The sequence below is a fragment of the Spermophilus citellus genome, assembly GCF_964194105.1.
Source record: "Spermophilus citellus genome assembly, chromosome: 1".
Lineage (NCBI taxonomy): Eukaryota > Metazoa > Chordata > Mammalia > Rodentia > Sciuridae > Spermophilus > Spermophilus citellus.
In genome coordinates this window covers 143063939-143083280 of record NC_138182.1, presented here as the reverse complement: position 1 = coordinate 143083280, position 19342 = coordinate 143063939, and the positions used below count along the sequence as shown (strand labels likewise).

General features: G+C 34.4%; 1 protein-coding gene and 1 pseudogene across 10 annotated transcripts in view; one reads left to right on the top strand and one right to left on the bottom strand.

Annotated features, from left to right (window-relative positions):
* RAPGEF6 (Rap guanine nucleotide exchange factor 6) overlaps nt 1–19342 on the top strand; it is a 213992-nt gene that overhangs the window by 147798 nt on the left and 46852 nt on the right. For all 9 annotated transcript variants that reach the window (XM_081279815.1, XM_081279813.1, XM_081279814.1 and 6 more), the window contains 4 exons: nt 3604–3844; nt 8637–8794; nt 15751–15991; nt 18522–18905. In XM_081279815.1, the coding sequence (XP_081135941.1) occupies nt 3604–3844; nt 8637–8794; nt 15751–15991; nt 18522–18905 (1024 nt within the window). The remainder of the gene's footprint in view (nt 1–3603; nt 3845–8636; nt 8795–15750; nt 15992–18521; nt 18906–19342) is intronic.
* Nucleotides 1196–3416, bottom strand: LOC308652376 (SERTA domain-containing protein 3-like; annotated as a pseudogene). Its single transcript has 2 exons — nt 3363–3416; nt 1196–1811 (listed from the first exon to the last, which is right to left on the bottom strand). The product of its transcript is annotated as an SERTA domain-containing protein 3-like (transcript).

Sequence of the window (19342 nt, the reverse complement as noted above, 5' to 3'; positions counted from 1 at the left end):
TGACACCAGCTTTTAGTTTAAACCACAGGGATATCAGTTTTGAAAAACATGAAACCAGCATTATGCATGTTGGACAGATTATTTACTCTCCAGGCTTCAGTTTCTCCATCTATATTTCATAAGGTTCTTGTAAAGATCCAATGCCTTTACTTTTTTCTTGTCACTTAATGATTGCTAATTAGTATCAAATATTATTATATACAAAAATATATAGATAGCATAATATAGTGTTTAACAACATTAACTCTGAAAGACAGAAAAAGTAAGTTTAAAGATACAAAAGGTGTAATGTATAACAAATTAGAATAAATAAGTTTAAATTTTAAAAGGTACAAAAGGTAGTGAACCCACACTCTCAGAACCCTAGAACCCTCTGAGTGGTAAGAATAACAAAATGTCAAACTGGATGTTGCATGGACCTTTTCTTTTTTCCTTTCAAAATACTTTTATTTAAAATAAAAAAATTGAGGCTGGGCTTGTGGCTCAGTGGTAGAGTGCTCGCCTCGCACGTCCGAGACCCTGGGTTCAATCCTCAGTACCACATAAAAATAAATAAGTGAAATAATGGTATTGTGTCCAACTACATCTAAAAAATAAATATTTAAAAAGTAAAATTTAAAAAAAAAAAAAGCCACCACAAACCCTGCCTTTCTTTTTAAATAATGCGGCATGGAGCAGTTTGGTTTCCACCCTATTGTGCATGGTCCGGCCTGGTTCTGAATCTGGAAGCTGCTGGGGCTGAGGTCCTGCCAAGAAAGTGGGGTTCAACCTGGGGAAAAGAGATCAGCCCCTCCCACTCCCTCAAGAGGCAGAGCCTGGGTTTCTAGAGCAACCTGGCAGCGCACCTCTGCCACTGTTGACAGGCCCCACTTTATCTTCCCTGAGGACCCAGTGGTCACAAGGGGAGTGGGAACTGGAGTGAAAGGCAGAAGAAATGTGTGAAAAGTCAGACTCTCAGAGTCTTATTAAGGCATTTGGAACAGATAAATTAATTCAGGAAGACCTATCTTCACAGAAGGCTGAGGTAACCAGATACACACACATGCAAGCAAGTAAGTTTGTGGAACCCTGAAATGGGAGGAAAGGAGACCATAGTCACTATTTGGAGCTCCTATCAAAACACAGGAACGAGTTACATCCAGGGATCCAGCCCACTGAGGCCGCCATGAGGAAGGGTTCTGTTCCCATGATAATTTTAGGATCCTAGAATGATTTCCATGATGTGATCTAGTTCATTCCACTGCCAGGATCCTGGGACACAGAAGAGGTTGTGAGGAGGTTCTGGGGGTGAGGGGGCAGGGTAGGCTCCTTTTCCACTGCAGGATGTGTTAAAAGTTCAAAAAGAAGTCATCCAAGGTATAGTCCCCCAGGTACCGGGAGCTCAGAGCTTCCAAGAAGACTGGGTCAGGTTGGGGTAGCACTTCATTCTGGAGGCCGGGGGAGCCACTGGATTCTGAGGTATTTCTGTCTCATCCATGGATGTCTCCAACTCCCTGAGGGTAGAGCCAGTGGTGGTGGAGAGGGAGAAATCTTTTCCTCACCCAGGAAGAGGGGCTGCCGGGGCGGGCCGGGGCAGGGCAGGTGCTAGAGCCAGGTGAATGGCAGCCTGGAGTTGCTGTAGGGTTTTGTGGATAAGGACATGCCTGCAGAGGCTGGGTGCTCGGGAGCCCAGGCTGCGCTGGATTTTGTCTAGGGAGATGTATAGCAGAGCTTTTTGGCAGTTCCCAAGGCTTGCTGGACTTCAGTCCCACTTTCATCCTCCTCCTCTTCCAATCTGGGTGTTTCCTCTTCAGGCCTCTCACCAAGATGCCCTGGATCAGAAGTAGAGAATTTCAGGTCTGAACTCTGCCTTGGACACTGCTCAGTTGTGTGATCGTGGGAAATGATGTGAGGTCACTTCTATGAGCCTCATTTGTAAAATGGGTATTGTAAAAATACAGTTGGGGTAGAACTACATCGTTAGGGTCTAGGGTGGAGGGTGGTAGAGAGCAGTCAAAGCTGCTCCCTTTAATTTAGCTGGTCTTCACACCAAGATCCTGCATGGATCTTGTAAGCAAAGAAAATGTTTGTATACATGATACCAGAGCAAATCATACTTGCCATTTTGTATTACTTAGTATTCTGTACTAAGTAATTAGGATCATCAAGAGAGCATGATGAAATCCCTAATAAGTGATCTTACAGATTGGGAGCAGGGAAGGGGGACATTCAAGGAAGAGACAAAAAACATTTCTAGAACTCTGCTTAGAGCAATTTAAAAATCCAGCCCTTGAAACAAGAACAGCATGTTAGAAGGCGGGGGGGGGGGCGGGGGACATTGAGGAAGAAACAATTCTTAGAGTGATGTAAAATATGGTGGTAATGACAAAAGCATTCAGTAGAAGGAATTGATAATAAAATGGTATCATCCTTCTGCTGAAACCTTCCTACAGGATGGGAGAAAATATTTGCCAGCTATTCATCTGACATAAGGTTAATATCCAAAATTTATAAACAACTTAAAAAATGTGGTTTAAAAAACAAATATGGAAAAATATTCGGTATCATTAGCTACCAGGAAAATGCTCATGAAAACCACAATGAGATAACATCTCACCCCAGTTAGAATGGCTGTTAATAATAAATAACAATTGCTGATGAAGACGAGGGAAAAAAAAAAAAGGAAGTCTTATACACTATTGATGGGAATGTAACTTAGTATGGCCACTTTAGAGAACAGTTAAAAATAGATCTACCATATGATCCAGCAATCCCATTTCTGGGTATATATCTGAAGGAAATGAAATTGGTATACAAAAGAGATAGCTGCATGACGATTTACTGTGGCACTATTCATCATGCCTAGATATGGAGTCAGTCTAAGTGCCCACTAACAGATGAATGGATACAGAAAATATGCTGTGTGTATATATGTACATACAGCCATTTATATCAGCCATTTTATAAAATGCAAATTTTGGAGCAAAGTGGTGGAGCTGGAGGATATCATGTTAAGTGAAATAAGTCAGACATAGAAAGAAAAGTATGGCATATTCTCTCTCACATGTAGAAACTTAAGAAAGTTGACCTGAAAGTAGAATAGTGGTTACTAGGGGCCAGGTTGGCGGGGTAGGAAGGCAGAAGTATGGTTGGATATAATCAGTGCACACTATATTCATGTAAAGTATATTGCTCAGAGTTATGCCTTGTGATAAGCTGAGTGGTTTTATAACTTGTATTTGGTTATGTTATTTAAGTGTATTTTCCAGAGTATGCAGCCACCATTCCACATATAATCTATTTCTATAACATTAAGTAGTTAGTTATATTGCTTATTACCTAAATAGGAACCTGTAGATTTTTTAAACATGCTGGCAGCCTACCCATTTTCTGTCCATTTCCTCAAGTGACTTCATTTTATCAGTGTTGGGCAACATCATAAGTACAGTCAGGTTTGAAAACTGAAGAAAGAAGTAGATAAAGCAGATAAAGGATGGGTGATCATGTTTAATGGGCTGCAAAAGGCCAAATAACAGAAAGTGATTGTATTTATCCTTTAAATTTATTTTTGGTGTAAAAGCTTCCTAATGAAAAGAAATGACAGGTTTGTTTGTTTATTTCCAGTATTCAAAGAGTTGCTTAGTAGGATTGAACAAGAGAAATATGGTGTTCCTCATATTCCAAAAATTGCTGAAAAAAAAAGTAATCGGCATTCAATTCAAGATGTCCCAGGAGATATTGAACAGACATCACAAGAGAAAGGAAATAAGAAAGTTAAAGCAAATACTGTTTCAGGTGGAAGAAACAAAATCAGGAAAATTCTGGATAAAACACGATTTAGTATCTTGCCTCCAAAGCTATTTAGGTAGGTACTGTCACTCTGTCATGTAGGAATTTTTATATTGATTGTAAAATTTTTATTGTGGGAGAGGGAAGTTTGGGTCATTTCTTGTTTTTTATGTAGCTATTGCATTATAAAGTCTCATAGCAATCTAAAATAAGAAAATAAATTCTAAATTTCTCCCCATGGCTTTTATGAAGTTACCACTGTTAAATTATATAATATTCTATTGATGTTACTTTGAATTTTAGAAAACACTTGTTTTTTTATTCTGAGACCTATTTTTATATATTTTTTGGTCAAATTTCAGTCCCTGGTCTAATTTGGACAATCTTGGGACACATTTCACTGCTACCATCATTTTTTTTGTTTTGTTTTGTTTTGGTTTTGGTTTTAAATCATGGCACCATTTTCCCCTTCCTGAAGTCTAATGCTAAACTTTAGTCAAACCTATTTTTTATTTCAAAGCAGAATATCATCAAAACTAAGTAATACCTGAAAATTTTATATGTAAATTAAAGTCTGTGAAATACCAATTAAGTCAGTCCACTGATGAGTCATGGTTGAGAATGCCTCTAGTATATATTATATTATATGGGTATATATTTTACAGATGTACATATATTGTTATATTTTATGATGATTATGTTACATACTATACATATATAAAATACAGAACTTGTAACTGCTTTCATAAAGCAGTTCTGAGAACACTGAAATATAGGTATAATACTTGTACATAGTAGGCACTCAAGTAATACTTATCAAATAAGTTAAGATAGTGAATTAATCAGAAGAAAAAAGCATATTCAAAGAACCACATATATAATTTTCAGTATTTTTTAATAGTTAAAATTCTCAAAGATTTTAAAGATCAGAAAATGCTCTTCCTAAAGTTCTAATTTCCAACCAGAGAAGTACATTTGCTCTTCCTTTAATTTGTCATGCATAGATTGAAGTATCCTAAGCTTTGTTCCTAATCAGTCTCTCTCTCTCTCTCTCTCTCTCTCTCTAGAAAATTCATAACTCATTTTGTGAGTGCCTTGCTTTCCTTGAAGTAAAGGATTTATAAAAATCATAACCTTAAATAGCAGAATTTGCTAATATTGTACATACTATAGCAAACATTATAAGAAAGGTCTTGTTCTCACAAATGGGGATCAAGTAAGGAGAATATAAAAGGCACCAGCCAACATTGAAGAGGTTGAGGTCAGTTTTGTGATAACTAGAAGTCACTATGGGAAATAGAGACCGGAAGACAGAAAAGAATTCACAAGCAGAGTTTTTTAGAAGGTAGTGCTCTGACTTGTACTTCTAGAAACCCCAGTGGGTTTGGTCTGGAATCTTTTAAGTGGTTCTCATTTTGACTGATAGCAGAGTTGTGACATGTATATCATTTAAAACCTGAGAATAATGTTAATTATTACTCACCTCAGCTTGTTAGTGTTGAATTCTAGTAAGCTATACTCAAGTTTCAGGCAACTAAATCAATATATCATCTCCACATAATCCTTTGGGAAATGAGAATTAGTTACTGTGCTTGGATTCTATCTTTGCTTACAGCAGGAAGCATGGAAGTTGAGATCACCTGTAGTCAGTTGAGTATCTTCTACATTATCACCTTATATTGGTACCAAAAAAAGAAAGATCTAGTAGAATAGTTTCACTTAAACTCAGAAGGATTTTTCTGAATTTAATTTTCCTCATTTATTAACCAAGAAATATTTACTGTTTTGCTATGAGTACAAACATGAATAAAATGTGCTGCACTTTATTTTTTTTTTTTAAGTTTATTTTCAGTGCATTGTCGATATATGATAGAATAGATTGAAAATCTTTTTTTTTTTTAAAGAGAGAGTGAGAGAGGAGAGAGAGAGAGAGAGAGAGAGAGAATTTTTTAATATTTATTTTTTAGTTTTCGGCGGACACAACATCTTTGTTTGTATGTGGTGCTGAGGATCGAACCCGGGCCGCACGCATGCCAGGCGAGCGCGCTACCGCTTGAGCCACATCCCCAGCTGTGCTGCACTTTAGATGTCTTTACTAAACATGTTTTAATGAAGTAAAATACTAATAATTTCAGCTACAGGAGTTTAGTTAAATACATTGTACTGCAGAGTGCAAAAATCACTAGAAGGGAAAATACCAAGATGTTGATTATGGAAGATTTTGTAAAGAAGAATTTTATAGATAATTTTTCCCTTCTTCCCTTGCTTTCTGTATTCTTCAGGATTTCTGCTTTGAATATTTGTTATCTTTTAATTGAAATGACTGCAATTACAGGATATCTTTTATATGCCCAGATGCTTTGGGAGAGGCATCAAGAACAGATTTGATTTGTTCCTTTAGCAGTACTTACTTCTGTGAGAGTAGGGTGTGAGTTTTCAGAGAGATGTAGGAGAGAATTTCGGTATCTCTAAAAGGAACAAAGAAAGAATGTAAGGAAGCAAATACTTGAGATAAGAATAAATAATTCCAAAATCCTAAATCATATATACTATTGATTATAACATACCCAATAGTAGACTCTTTTGCTTGCTTATCAGGAATTATTTTTATTCTCCAACTTCTTATCAACATACTTTTTTTGTTTGCTTTTGATATTTGAATTATTTTTTATTTGCATATTGATGCTATTTTGTAACCATTATAGTTCTATAATATAAAACTAAGTACTTTTATTCTCAGTGAATCTAGTGTCAGGGAATTTTTGAGGAATTTTTCACAAATGTCTTATTTCTATTATTGCATCACCTCTCAGGAAACTGTTTTGGTAAGAGTTGATGTACTTATTTGCCAAATAGGCTTTATCAATTCAGCTTCAAGCATGGATATTTTGCCATGTAAATACTGTATCATTCCTGTCATAGCATGGATTGTACATGAAAATATAATTTTCATTTATATATACTCACACCTTAATTACCATGAATTTATAACCAGCTTTTCATGACTACAGCAACTAAGTGGCATAACAATTCATTATTAGAAAGCAAGTTAATGTTAAATAGCATTAGTGTGATATAAGGTCTTTTAGTAGTTCATGAACATCTCTTAGCATCTATAGTGAATTCCAATTTGCTATAACTGATGCAACTAATTCCCTTTTATAGACAATTCTAACTTTTAGTATCATTTACGTTTCTTCTACTTGATTAACAGGACTAACTAATCTCTAACTTTAGTTTCTTGGATTCAGTTTTCTGACCCTCTGTCCAAATATTGGTAGATATGTTTTCAAAAACTGAAAGAAAAAAAAGGCTGTTGCTTCAAAAAAAAAAAATCTTTATTTCTACTTAAGAATCTATGAAAGCTGTCCTTCTTTAAAACAATTAACTGTGACATCTAGGAATACAAATTATAAGGAGCCAATTTAGGGTAATCTCAAATTACTTATTAGATAGGATATTTCCTTTGCCTTACTTTTCAGATAGATTCCTTTCTCCTTGAGAACAAATGTTCCCGTACTGTCCTCTTCTGCATTTCAATATAAATTAATTAAAATAAATATCCTTTCTTAGGTTTGTGTGGTTCTTATTTTAATTTTGGTAAAAATACTTTATCTTCTTTTTGCCAAAATATTCACCTTCTTTACCTATTTTAATCCTTATAATAGTTTGGGGGTACAGATATGAGGAAAACCAAGGTCCAGCAAGAGAAAGAAATTTGCCTGAGGTCAAACAGCTAATAACCCAGGTCTGTCTGACATCAAAGCTTGCTCTTAAAACAGTAACAAGAAGTCTTTGCTTTCTTCCACATTTTAATTCTTTTCCCAACTCTTCAGCTGTCTGTCCTGGCCCTCTCTTTCTTGTATGGCTGTTAACAGTTCTTCAGCTATTTAACAGTTCTCTAGCATCATTTTCTAATCTGCCTAAATCATGTTTTACTTCTAACATATTCTAAATATACCCCCATATCACTCATTTTTAATACTGTAGCCTTATCCTTTCCATGATAATAGGTAAGTATTCTGTGATACTGCCTGTTTGAATGTACAACAAGGACTAGGCATAATGGTACATTGAATAAATTTAGGTGGGAACTAATATTAATGGAAAGTATTGGTTTTTGTTTTTTTTTTTAATATTATGAAAACCCTAGAAGTGGTATTTTGCTACTGATGCTGTTGGGAATCTTCTCCATGCCCTCCCCCATTGCTATCTTATGTTTATGTAGAAATGTTTTACTTTAAAATTTATATTTTGAGATCATAAAACTTAAGTAACAGTATCCCCATTCCCCCACTTACAAGTAGATTTAGAGTTGCCTGTGAGATTCTTCTAAAATATTCTAAAAGAAGTTTTTTCTTTGCTTAAATTTGGCCACTTAATTAATAACTTTTTTTTTTATTTTAAAAGAGAAGTAACTTTTGCTGCTTCCTTCCTATTCTGGATTTTGTATGTTGTAAGTAGGGAGGAAGGGACACTTTCTATAGTTTAGCTATGCATAGTTGGATACTTATTAATGGACACTAAATATGTATCCATGTATTAGCTGGCAAATTTTTCAAGGGCTCCCTAAACATTCAGGTTCAGTTTCTTTACCAAAACCAGTTGAAACTGAGTAAGACTTTTTTATGATGCAGTAGAATTACTCAGATGTACAAATTAAATTTTACATGAACATAGTTGTTAAAAATATTTCTATTTTCATCATTGTAGTTATCCTGTTTTAAAAATTACAGTAATATTTTAATCCAGTTGTTTAGATCACCATTTTGAAATGGTTTTTATGCCTTAATGCACAGAGAATAAAAATGTTTACTGTTTAAATACCCTCTAATATTTTAAAGTGATATATGATTTTTTTTTTTAAGTGATGGAGGCCTGAGCCAATCACAAGATGACAGCATTGTGGGAACAAGGCATTGTAGACACAGCCTAGCTATAATGCCTATTCCTGGAACACTCTCATCCAGTAGCCCTGATCTCCTACAGCCTACTACCAGCATATTGGACTTTTCCAATCCTTCAGGTAATGTTCACACATAATTTTATGAAGACAAATTGGTACCTAATGAATAGAAAAATGATTGGGCCATGCAGTAAATACTAAATTTGCTTGCCTGCTACCTTCTCTTACCTCTAGGTGACTTCATGCTGAAAGCAGTAAGATTATCTTTTTATCTAAACTTGCATAGTACGTCCTCAAAAATTAAAGAAAAGTACGTAAAAACTACCCCTGACCACAGATTTAGATGTCTTTTGGTAATTATTATCTGAGCAGTGAAATGAAAACAGACACTTCTTAGCCAAGAAACATGTTATCCAAAGTATGAAAAATTTAAATGGCCTCGCTAATCTTTCTTAGGGATATATAAAAATGCCTTGGTAATTTTCTAAAAGCAATGATTTTTTTTTTCCTCAATACCTGAAGCTAAAGTAGTTGTTGTTATCAAAGTATTACAGCATCTTTTTCATTGTTCAGACTTTCATTGTGACACATCAAGTTAATTTTTTTTATATATCTATTGATGCCCGGAGACAGAAATTATCACTTAACTATATAATCTAAAATTTCACTCCAAAGGATCAACACCTTTGAAGAATCAACTAGATATCATCATTTGAAGAAATTAAAAATGGCTTTTAATAAAAGACACATACAATTAAGTGAGCAATATAATGTGTCTAGGGAAGAGAAAAGAAAAAAAATGCTTCCACAAAGATCATCGTATTTCTGGTGCAGCATACATTTTCATTTCCAACAGCTAGTGTTAAGAAAGAAGGAAATTCAATTACATAAATCTCCATATTTGAAGAAAATACATAAGTGTAGTAGTAAAGTTTGTGTTTCATTATAGCAACTTACAACCCCAGGACATAACACAAAAACAGTGAGGTCATTCTGTATGTGGTTTTTTCCTTTTTAATTCAGTTGCCTCTTAACCACTAGAGCAACTACTAAACCCATTTATCTGTTTTTGTACAACTTACTTTCTATGTCATTATCAGTATTCTTTTCAAGAATAAATATTTTAGTGAATCATTACTTTGCATAGAAACATCTAGCAGTTTATCAGTGAGTGTTCACTTACGATACAGAAATCACTCTCCTTATTTGATCAGAAGTTAATGTAAAGATTGCTACCCACCTGTCAAGTTAATTAACTTAAAAGGGTAAGAAAGCAAGCACTGAAGTATCATAGGGGTGGGAAAATCTACCATCTGGATTCAGTTTCTGTTATATAAAGGAAATGTTACTACCAGTGTGGAACATTTTGCTGGGATAAACCTCCTTTCTTACCTCCTATTCTGATGTTATCCCCACTGTTTCTTCATCCTTTTTTTGAATATGGCATACCTGTAGAATTCTTTGTCCATGTGGCTTGGACAAAGAATTCTACAGGTATATAGTCAACTTTTTCTTTTCATCAATGCTGAAATTAAATGTTACTCATCTGGGAAGTTCAGCTCCCTCTGCTGTGGTGTTACTTGCTCTTTTTTCAGAAGTTCCCAGCACATTTTCATGGCCTGTCTTTATTTGTTATGTGATAGGTTAGAAATTTCTTTTTGTGCCTGTGTGAATTATGTTCTACAATGATGCTTGTTATACCATATATAAACTTTACAAAATGTTTTTGCACTACTAGAGCAGAAGCTAAATATACTTACATTCATAAGACAAGTATTTAAAGTATATGATACATAGATTTATTGAATTTTTGTCTGTATTTTTGCCATAGGCATATGTAGAATATAGGGCCAAGGTAATAAGGAATGGACTATGGGATAGGAGAGAGAATGAGAGAAGAAGTAAGATGGGGAACAAAGAAAAGAGGTTAAAGTTGTTAAAATTTAGAAACTTTCAGTTAAGCCCCATGGAGCAGAAATTTAGGCCTCTGAAGAGGAGATACTGCCCAACTTGATTACATATTGGGTCGCAATTTCTCTTCCTTGAAAACATTTTTAAAAGGACTGAAAATACCTTTTTAAAATCCATTGAGTGAATCTTAATATGGTTCAGTCTACAGACTGTGCCCGTGTTAGTAATGTAAATGAATGCATATATGTATTTAACTTACAAAATATATTTTAAGCCCCAAAATGTGTGACTTTGTGAAAGACCTTTTACCTAGTGGTGGTGGTATTTTTATTTATCTTTAAAAAATATTTTTTGACAACTAATTCAAAATTCATCTCCTCACATAATATGCAATCACACTGAAATTAGCACATCACATCCATATATTGTAGTACCTATGTGTCATCAGCCAAGCTTAAATTATCAGTCTTGAGCTCAGTTATGTTTATTCTTCAAGTATAAAATTGTTACTAGATCAAAATGAAAGTGGGGGCAGAACTACAAAACTATTGATAGTTTTATTTTAATTGCTGACATTTTTATGATTTTGCTTTATTTTTGCTGCCTTACAGCTGTTGGTTTTTACTGTAAGTATTTTGGAATTCCATTCCTAGTCTTTGTGGTATTTTGTTATTTTCAAAAAGTCATATGGTACAGAATTGAGTAAAACAGGAAACAGAACTTTTATTTCTTGTTACAAGGTAGAATTAACTGGCATGTATCCTTTTAGTCATTTTCTTTGGGAAAAAAATTAAATGTGTATGTGTTATTTCTATATTCAAAGTCTATGGGCTATTCTAAAGCTCGTGAAAAGGTTTTTGAAATTTTTAACCAAATGTAAGATAAAGCCTAAAAAATTCAGAGTGTGGCTAAAAGGAACTTGAAACTGAGGGGTTTTTTGTTTTGTTTTGTTTTGTTTTTGAGTTTGCAATAAAACTTTTTCCTTATTTTTTTCATTTACTAGCACAAGACTTACTTGATTTACTTAATGTAGCAAACTTACTTCTGCATTGAAAGTCTGAGGGCCATTTTTTACTAGCTTTTAATTTTAAAGAAACATAATCATAGTTTTTTGAAAAATCTGGTGTACACGTTTCTATTCCCCAGAATTTAGTTAATTTTCTCATGTATTCTTTAAAAAATTTATTATTCATAAAATGTGTATGCTATTCTTTTCATCTCAAATGCAATCTTGTACTTTTCTTTCACTTAGCAAGATACCTTGAATACTTTCCTGTATTAAAATGTGATGGTCTAGCAAAATTTTGTGGGGAGCACAGTCCTGAGATTGAACTAAGGGGCACTCAACCACTGAGCCACATCCCCAGCCCTATTTTGTGTTTTATTTAGAGACAGGGTCTCACTGAGTTGCTTAGCGCCTTGCTTTTGCTTGAGGCTGGCTTTAAACTCTAGATCCATTTGCCTCAGCCACAGCCTCTTAAGCCACTGGGATTTCAGGCATGCGCCACTGCGCCCAATTCTACCAAAATTTTTAAGCACCTGATAGAATTCTTTTCAGCAGTTTCCTATTAGTGGGCTTTTACAGTGTTTTCTAAACACTTATGTCTACATGTTTTATATTTCCATTTCCATTATTGATTTATTTTGAATTTTGTCAGTAAAAATTTTGTAGAAATTTTGTCAGTAAAATTTTTTTCTCATTATATGAGTACCTGAAAAATATCATGGGTATTGCCTCTTGGCCTATAAAACTTAAAATATTTACTTACCTGGCCCTTCAGAAAAACAAGTGTACCAATTCCTGATCTGTACCATTAAATCATTACACTTTGTTTTCTTGATATCTTGGTAGACTTTTTACTACAAGAAATTGCCTTGTTTGGATGATTATTGTCTTTCTTTAGAACATCATTTATTACTCATTTGAATGGAAGTAAATTCCCCGAGAGCAGATTATCTCATTTATCACTGTATCTTTATCACTTGGAACATGTTGACACATACTAGCAATGTTAATGTTCAATTAACAATTTATAGTAGAAAGAGTCTTTTTTTTTTTTTTTTTTTTTTTTTTTTTTTTTAGGATGCTCTTTGTTCTTTCAGGGCTGGGGGTATAGTTCATTTGGTAGAGTGCTTACCTCGAATGCACAAGGCCCTAGGTTCAATCCCCAGCACTACCAAAAAAAAAAAAAAAAAGTCCTTTCATTTGAGTATCGCTCTTGACTGTGTTCTCCCACTAATAACAATTATATATGTTTGTAAAGAATATATATGTAGTACTTATTTGTAAGATAATAGAGAAAGATTTACACTGTCGTTGGTGTCAGTAAAAAGAAGTTGTTTTCCTCTAATGTCTCAGTTTTCCAAGATGGCATTCATTATATTGGCAGATTTATCGGGGTTTGGATTATAGGGTACCCTTTGAATCCCACTTGGAGATCTGTGCTAGAGGTACCTCTGTATGATACTTGACTCTCTCTTATGTGATTAGAGAATACCTTTTCCTTGTCTAGGAGAACAGATGGTTTTAACAGAATGTAGCATTTTAACACCCCATTCAGCAAGATATACAACTGAGTGTTTCTTCCTAAAAGACTTTATAGCATCAGGGAAAGAGAACATGAAGTATGTGCAAATTCGCCCTCACCAGATTTTGTGAATAAATTCCCCTGAAGAAAGTAATACAAAGGATAAGGAAGTCCTCACCATTCCCTCAAGGTCCTCTAGTACCACTTGCTGAGGCTCAGCTTCCAAAGCTCTAGAAAACAGATCCAGTTCTGGAGCCCAGGACCCATTTCATGAAGAGGGTAGGATCAAAATAAGTAATAACTGTATATTGTTTGGTCTTTTATTAACAAGTTAAAATAATAGTGAAACCACTTTGTTTCTCCTTACAAACCAAAATACCCATCTGCTTCCAATAATTTCCTAGGACATTGTAGAGAAGCATCTCTGATTTTGGTGGATCATTAAAGAGTCCGACCTTAAGCCTTGTAGTTTTCAGACACCTGATGCTATCAGCAACAAATTAAGGGTTTGGCTCTTTGGCAAGAAATCTGAACAAGAAGTATATCCAATATTCAAATCTTTGAATACATCAAGGAAAAACAGTTAAATGCATCCTTCTTACAATAGAAACCTGAAAGCATTCTGCTTTCAACTTGACAGTAGATCCACAGCATTCAGAATGCATTGGCCAAGACTCCTTTGGAAATACATTCATCTATATTCAGTTGAATCTTCCAGTCCCAGGAGCCAGTTTCTGTCTTTTGTGTTACTATCTGTGGTGGGAGGGCACTTTATTTCATAAAATTATTTCCTGCCGTATATGTTGCATTGCTTTCTTTGTCCTTTTAAGACAACTGTTTTAATTTTTTTCCTCTTAAAAATTAGTTACCCAGGGGCTGGGATTGTGGCTCAGAGGTAGAGCGCCTAGCATGTGTGATGCACTGTGTTCAATCCTCAGCACCACATAAAAATAAATAAATAAAATAAAGGTATTGTGTCCAACTACAACTAAAAAATAGTTACCCACTAGCGTCTCAAAAGGCTGAGGCAGGAGGGTTCCAAGTTTGAGGCTAGCCTCAGCAATTTTGCAAGGCCCTATCTCAAATTTTAAAGAGTTGGGAATTTGACTCAGCAGTTTAGAGTCTGTGGGTTCAATCCCCAGTACCAAAAACAAAACAAAGGAAAAGTTAGTAGTTTATATAATGCTCATAAGTCAATGCTAGACAAAAAGTTAACCGAGCCACCACAGTCTCCCCTATCCACAACAAGAAACATTCCTGAATTTTTATAACAGTAACTTATTTTCATCGGCAATTTTTTACTATTTGTTTATGCTCTCAAATCACTTTTCGATTATTTTAAAACATTAACATTAAACTGCCAGCATAATAAACATTGTTCTGGAAGTTTTAACCCGTACTCTATGATGAGAAAAAAGATTTAATCAAGTAGGACAGAAAAAATGAAAATATCATATCATGACTCATATTATAGGAACAGGTGGAATTTATCTGTTAACAGCAGAATTCACAAGGGCAAAGACAGATATTTAAACATATAAACATTTAAAACCTTTCTTTGTTAGAAATACAATAGACTATTAAAATTGGGGAGATCTATCTCTGTAAAGTAGAGTGGGTGTTCATATCTATTATGATTCAGTGGGGAAAAGCATATAGGATATCAAAAGGTATTTTAGAAAAGAAGAAACACTAATTATTCTTTAAGCCAATACCAGTTACTGAATCTCATCAATAACCGAAGAAATGAAAAATAAAATAATCACATATTTTTGGAGGAAAAAGGGCTTTCAAAAGGAGGAAAGTGAAGTAAAATATTATTCTATAAACCATTTAAATAAGGATCAACAATTTTATGCTCTCACATTTGAGGATTATAAAATATAATCTCACTGGGGGACATTTTGGCAATGTCTCAAAAATCTTTAAGAGCCAAGCACAGTGATGCATGCTTGGCTGTAATGATGTAATGCCAGATAATCAGGATTCTGAGGCAAAAGGATCATAAGTGCAAGGCCAGACTAGGCAACTTAACAAGACTCTGTCTTCAAATAAAAGGAGTTGGAGATGTGTAGTGTAATGATAGAGCTACAGTACCAGAAAGAAAAATTAAGACTTAGCTTTTTTTTTTTTTTTGAAGGTTTTCACAGAGGAAATAATCTGATTGCCTACAAATATTTATCTATTTTGGGGGTGAGGAAGGAGTCTAGGTCATAATATCTTAACAAATATGTAAAATGGTAAACAATAAATGTTTATCATTAGGGGTTTGGATAATTGAAATATATAAGTTGTATATTATGGAGTTCTTTGCCTGTATTTAAAATAATTTTATAGAACATTGACATCATAATGTTTATAATAAATGAAAAAAATATGAGTTCTAAGCTAGACAGTAATATGATCCTAATTTTTATCTTTCTGAACATGTATTATCGTGTTTTGTCACCTAAAAAAATAGTAGATAACATTTTTATTAATAAATGCCACAGTGATTTCTATATGAATAATTAATCACCTACACAATATAGGAAAATAAATTGCAACATTTACAGAAATAGTTATGTTCCAAATTGTTTTTGAAGAGTTTAAAAGTAATTTTCATGAAAATAATAAGGCATTTTTTTATTTATATAGATATTCCTGATCAAGTTATAAGAGTTTTCAAAGCAGATCAGCAAAGTTGCTACATTATCATCAGTAAAGACACTACAGCTAAAGAAGTAGTTTGTCATGCTGTTCATGAATTTGGTTTGACTGGTGCATCCGACACATATTCTCTTTGTGAAGTTTCTGTTACTCCAGAGGGTGTCATAAAGCAGAGAAGACTTCCTGACCAGTTCTCCAAATTAGCAGATAGAATTCAACTCAATGGAAGGTGAATGAGCTTCTGAGTGAATGTGATTATTTTGGGGGGGGGGGGTGTTTATGATTCCTTGTTAAAACGCGTATTTTAAGTACAAACGTCATGTTTTATTACTACCGAATTCTCTCTAAAAATTGAAAGTAGGGTTTCTCTCTTTTCTAAGATTTTCTTGTCTCTATAATTATGAAATAGAATCTTAGGATATTCTTAAGACTTCCATAAATTGGAGATAATAAAAGAGAAAACAGTTTGCTAACTTTTTAAGAACCAGCCTCACTAAAAGCAAGATGCTGGTAAATCAGAGCTGAGTGAGGTGGTGCACACCTGTAATCCTAGCAGCTCAGGAGGCTGAGTTAGGAAGATTATGAGTTCAACACCAGCCTCACTAAAAGCAAGATGCTAAGCAACTCAGTGAGACCCTGTCTCTAAATAAAATACAAAATAGAGCTGGGGATGTGGCTCAGTGGTTGAGCAACCCTGAGTTCAACTCCCAGTAGCCCTTCTGCAAAAAAAAAAAAGTTATAAAATCAGTGTGTTCTAATGCTTGTTTTTTTGTGTTTTACAGAAGAGGCAGCAGAATAATACAAATCTGTATCAGTATCTGAATATGCATATGTATTAAAATATAAAGTTAGGGTTTTTAGATGTAGATGGACAGCATGCCTTTATTTATTTTTTTATGTGGTGCTGAGGATCAAACCCAGTGCCTCACACATGCGAGGCAAGCGCTCTGCCACTGAGCTACAGCCCAGCCTTAAATTTAGTTTTGAAACGCCTAGTGTAGGCAAAAGAAACCATTCATTATTCTTTTCCAAATAGTTTTACTTTTATGAATGTACAGAATTTTTAAATTTTTGTCTGAAAGTTATTGGATAATCTAGAAGATTGTTTTGGTATTATTCCTTTTTCTGATAACTTTCTCTGAAAATAATCTTTTTTAGTGACTCAGTTTTACATGTAGAACCTTGGAAACCTTAAAATGACAATCTGTCATGGTTGCCTCAAGTCTGCTTGTAGGCTATACAATTTATGGCATTAGAGATGAACAAAATAAAGGCTAGAAAAAATTTTTTCTTTGATAATAAAAAAAATATATGGACATAGCCAAGTGTAGTAGCACACACCTGTAATCCCAGCTACTCAGGAGGTTAAGGCAAGAGGATTGCAAGTTTGAGGCCCGCCTCAGCAAGTCAGCAAGACCCTATCTCAATAACATACAAAGGGCTGGGAGTGTGGTTCAATGATAGAGCACCCCTGGGTTCAATTCCCAATATCATTAAAAAAAATAGATATATAGATAAATTTAGCTGAATTTGTATTATTAGCACCTTATACAATATAGTTCCAACTATAAATAGTGTAGGTCCATATCTCAGCTTTTAAGTGTCATAGAAATGTTGATTTAAGAGAAGAAAAATTAAGGTCTTTTGTACAGATACCAATTAATGCTGTTTGCTAGAATGAGAGTTATATTTGACTATTAAAGAAACCACTGGTGGAAAAGTTTAATTAAATAAATAAATAAAACAGAAAGAAGTGAATACAGCAACAGCTTCTAAATAGATATGTAAACAGTCTTGATTCACTTGAATTTCTTCTGTCCATAAACAAATATTTTTATAATACAGCTGTATGTCAGATAATATTCTAGGTGTTGGTCCTCAAGAGAGCTTTTGTTCTTAAGAACATGCATACATGGGGCTGGAGTTATAGCTCAGTGGTAGAGCGCTTGCACAAATGAGGGCACTGGGTTCAAACCTCAGCACCACATAAGTAGCAGAGGTACACACCTGTAATCCCAGGAGCTTGGGAGGCTGAAACAGGAGGATGGAGAGTTCAAAGCCAGTCTCAGCAAAAGTGAGGCACTAAACAACTCAATGAGACCCTGTCTCTAAATAAAAATACAAAAAGGGACTGGGAATGTGGCTCAGTGGTTGAGTGTCTCTGAGTTCAGTCCTTGGTACATACTTAATTAATAAATAAATAGTATTGTGTCCACCTACACTTAAAAGAAAAATTTTAAAAAGAATATACACACATGATTGTTTACACATGGCGAGTAATTTCATCAATGATTAAGTTTCCAGCATAATGAACACTAATTTAAAAAATATTAGATTCTTACTCTGTCAAATGGCTGAATAAGAGGACAACTCCTTAGAAATCTTCTCATTTGGTGGGGTCTAATGGCACATGCCTATAATCCCAATGATTTGGGAGGCTTGGGAGGCTTGGGAGGCTGAGGCAGAAGGATCAAAAGTTTGAGAACAGCCTTAGCAACTTAGTGAAACCCTGTCTTAAAATAAAAAGGACTGAGAATATAACTAACTCAGTAGTAAAGTGCCTCTGGGTTTAATTCCCAATACCCCCACTCCCCCCCAAAAAAAAAAACTTTTCATTTAAATTGTTTCCATTTCGTATATGAGTGAACATTCTACATAGTAAAGTGATATTTTTGAAACCCATAATGAAAAGGGACAGCACTCTTACAAATGAAATTACATGTATGATCACATTTATGAAGAAATTTTTTTCCTTTTAGGTATTATTTAAAAAATAATATGGAAACAGAAACTTTATGTTCAGATGAAGATGCTCAAGAACTAGTTAAAGAAAGCCAGTTATCCATGCTGCAGCTCAGTACCATTGAGATGGCCACCCAATTATCAATGAGGGACTTCGATTTATTTCGTAATATTGAGCCTACTGAATATATTGATGACCTTTTTAAGTTGGATTCCAAAACAGGAAATACTCACTTGAAAGAGTTTGAGGACATTGTAAACCAAGAGACATTCTGGGTTGCCTCAGAGATTTTAACCGAATCAAATCAACTCAAACGAATGAAAATTATTAAGCATTTTATTAAAATTGCACTTCATTGTCGAGAATGTAAGAACTTCAATTCCATGTTTGCAATAATAAGGTAAGTTAGTACAAATAGGAACAGATATCTATATGGTTTTTTTTCCATGCTATTACACATGAAGCTGATTTTCTGCATAGGTATTAAGTGCCTAGGAAAAGAAAAGTTCGATTAATAAGACTTCATTGAAGCATTATTAGATTTCATGCACTTTCCCATTAATACCATTAGAATGGAATTTTTGTTTCTTCCATCTTTCTGTCGCTTAAAAATACCCCCCCCTTTTTAATTGAATGCGAATCATTCCCTTCCCACCTTTTTTTCCCTCCTTTCAATGATCACACCCTTTTTGATACATGCCCAGTGAGCTAGTCTTTATCATAGACTTATGATAAAGATACTTAAACATGCATAGAACATAGACTTATGTACTATGCATGTTTAAGTACCTGCCTCACTATTATTTGACACTGAAAAAATCAGTGTGGTATCGATTT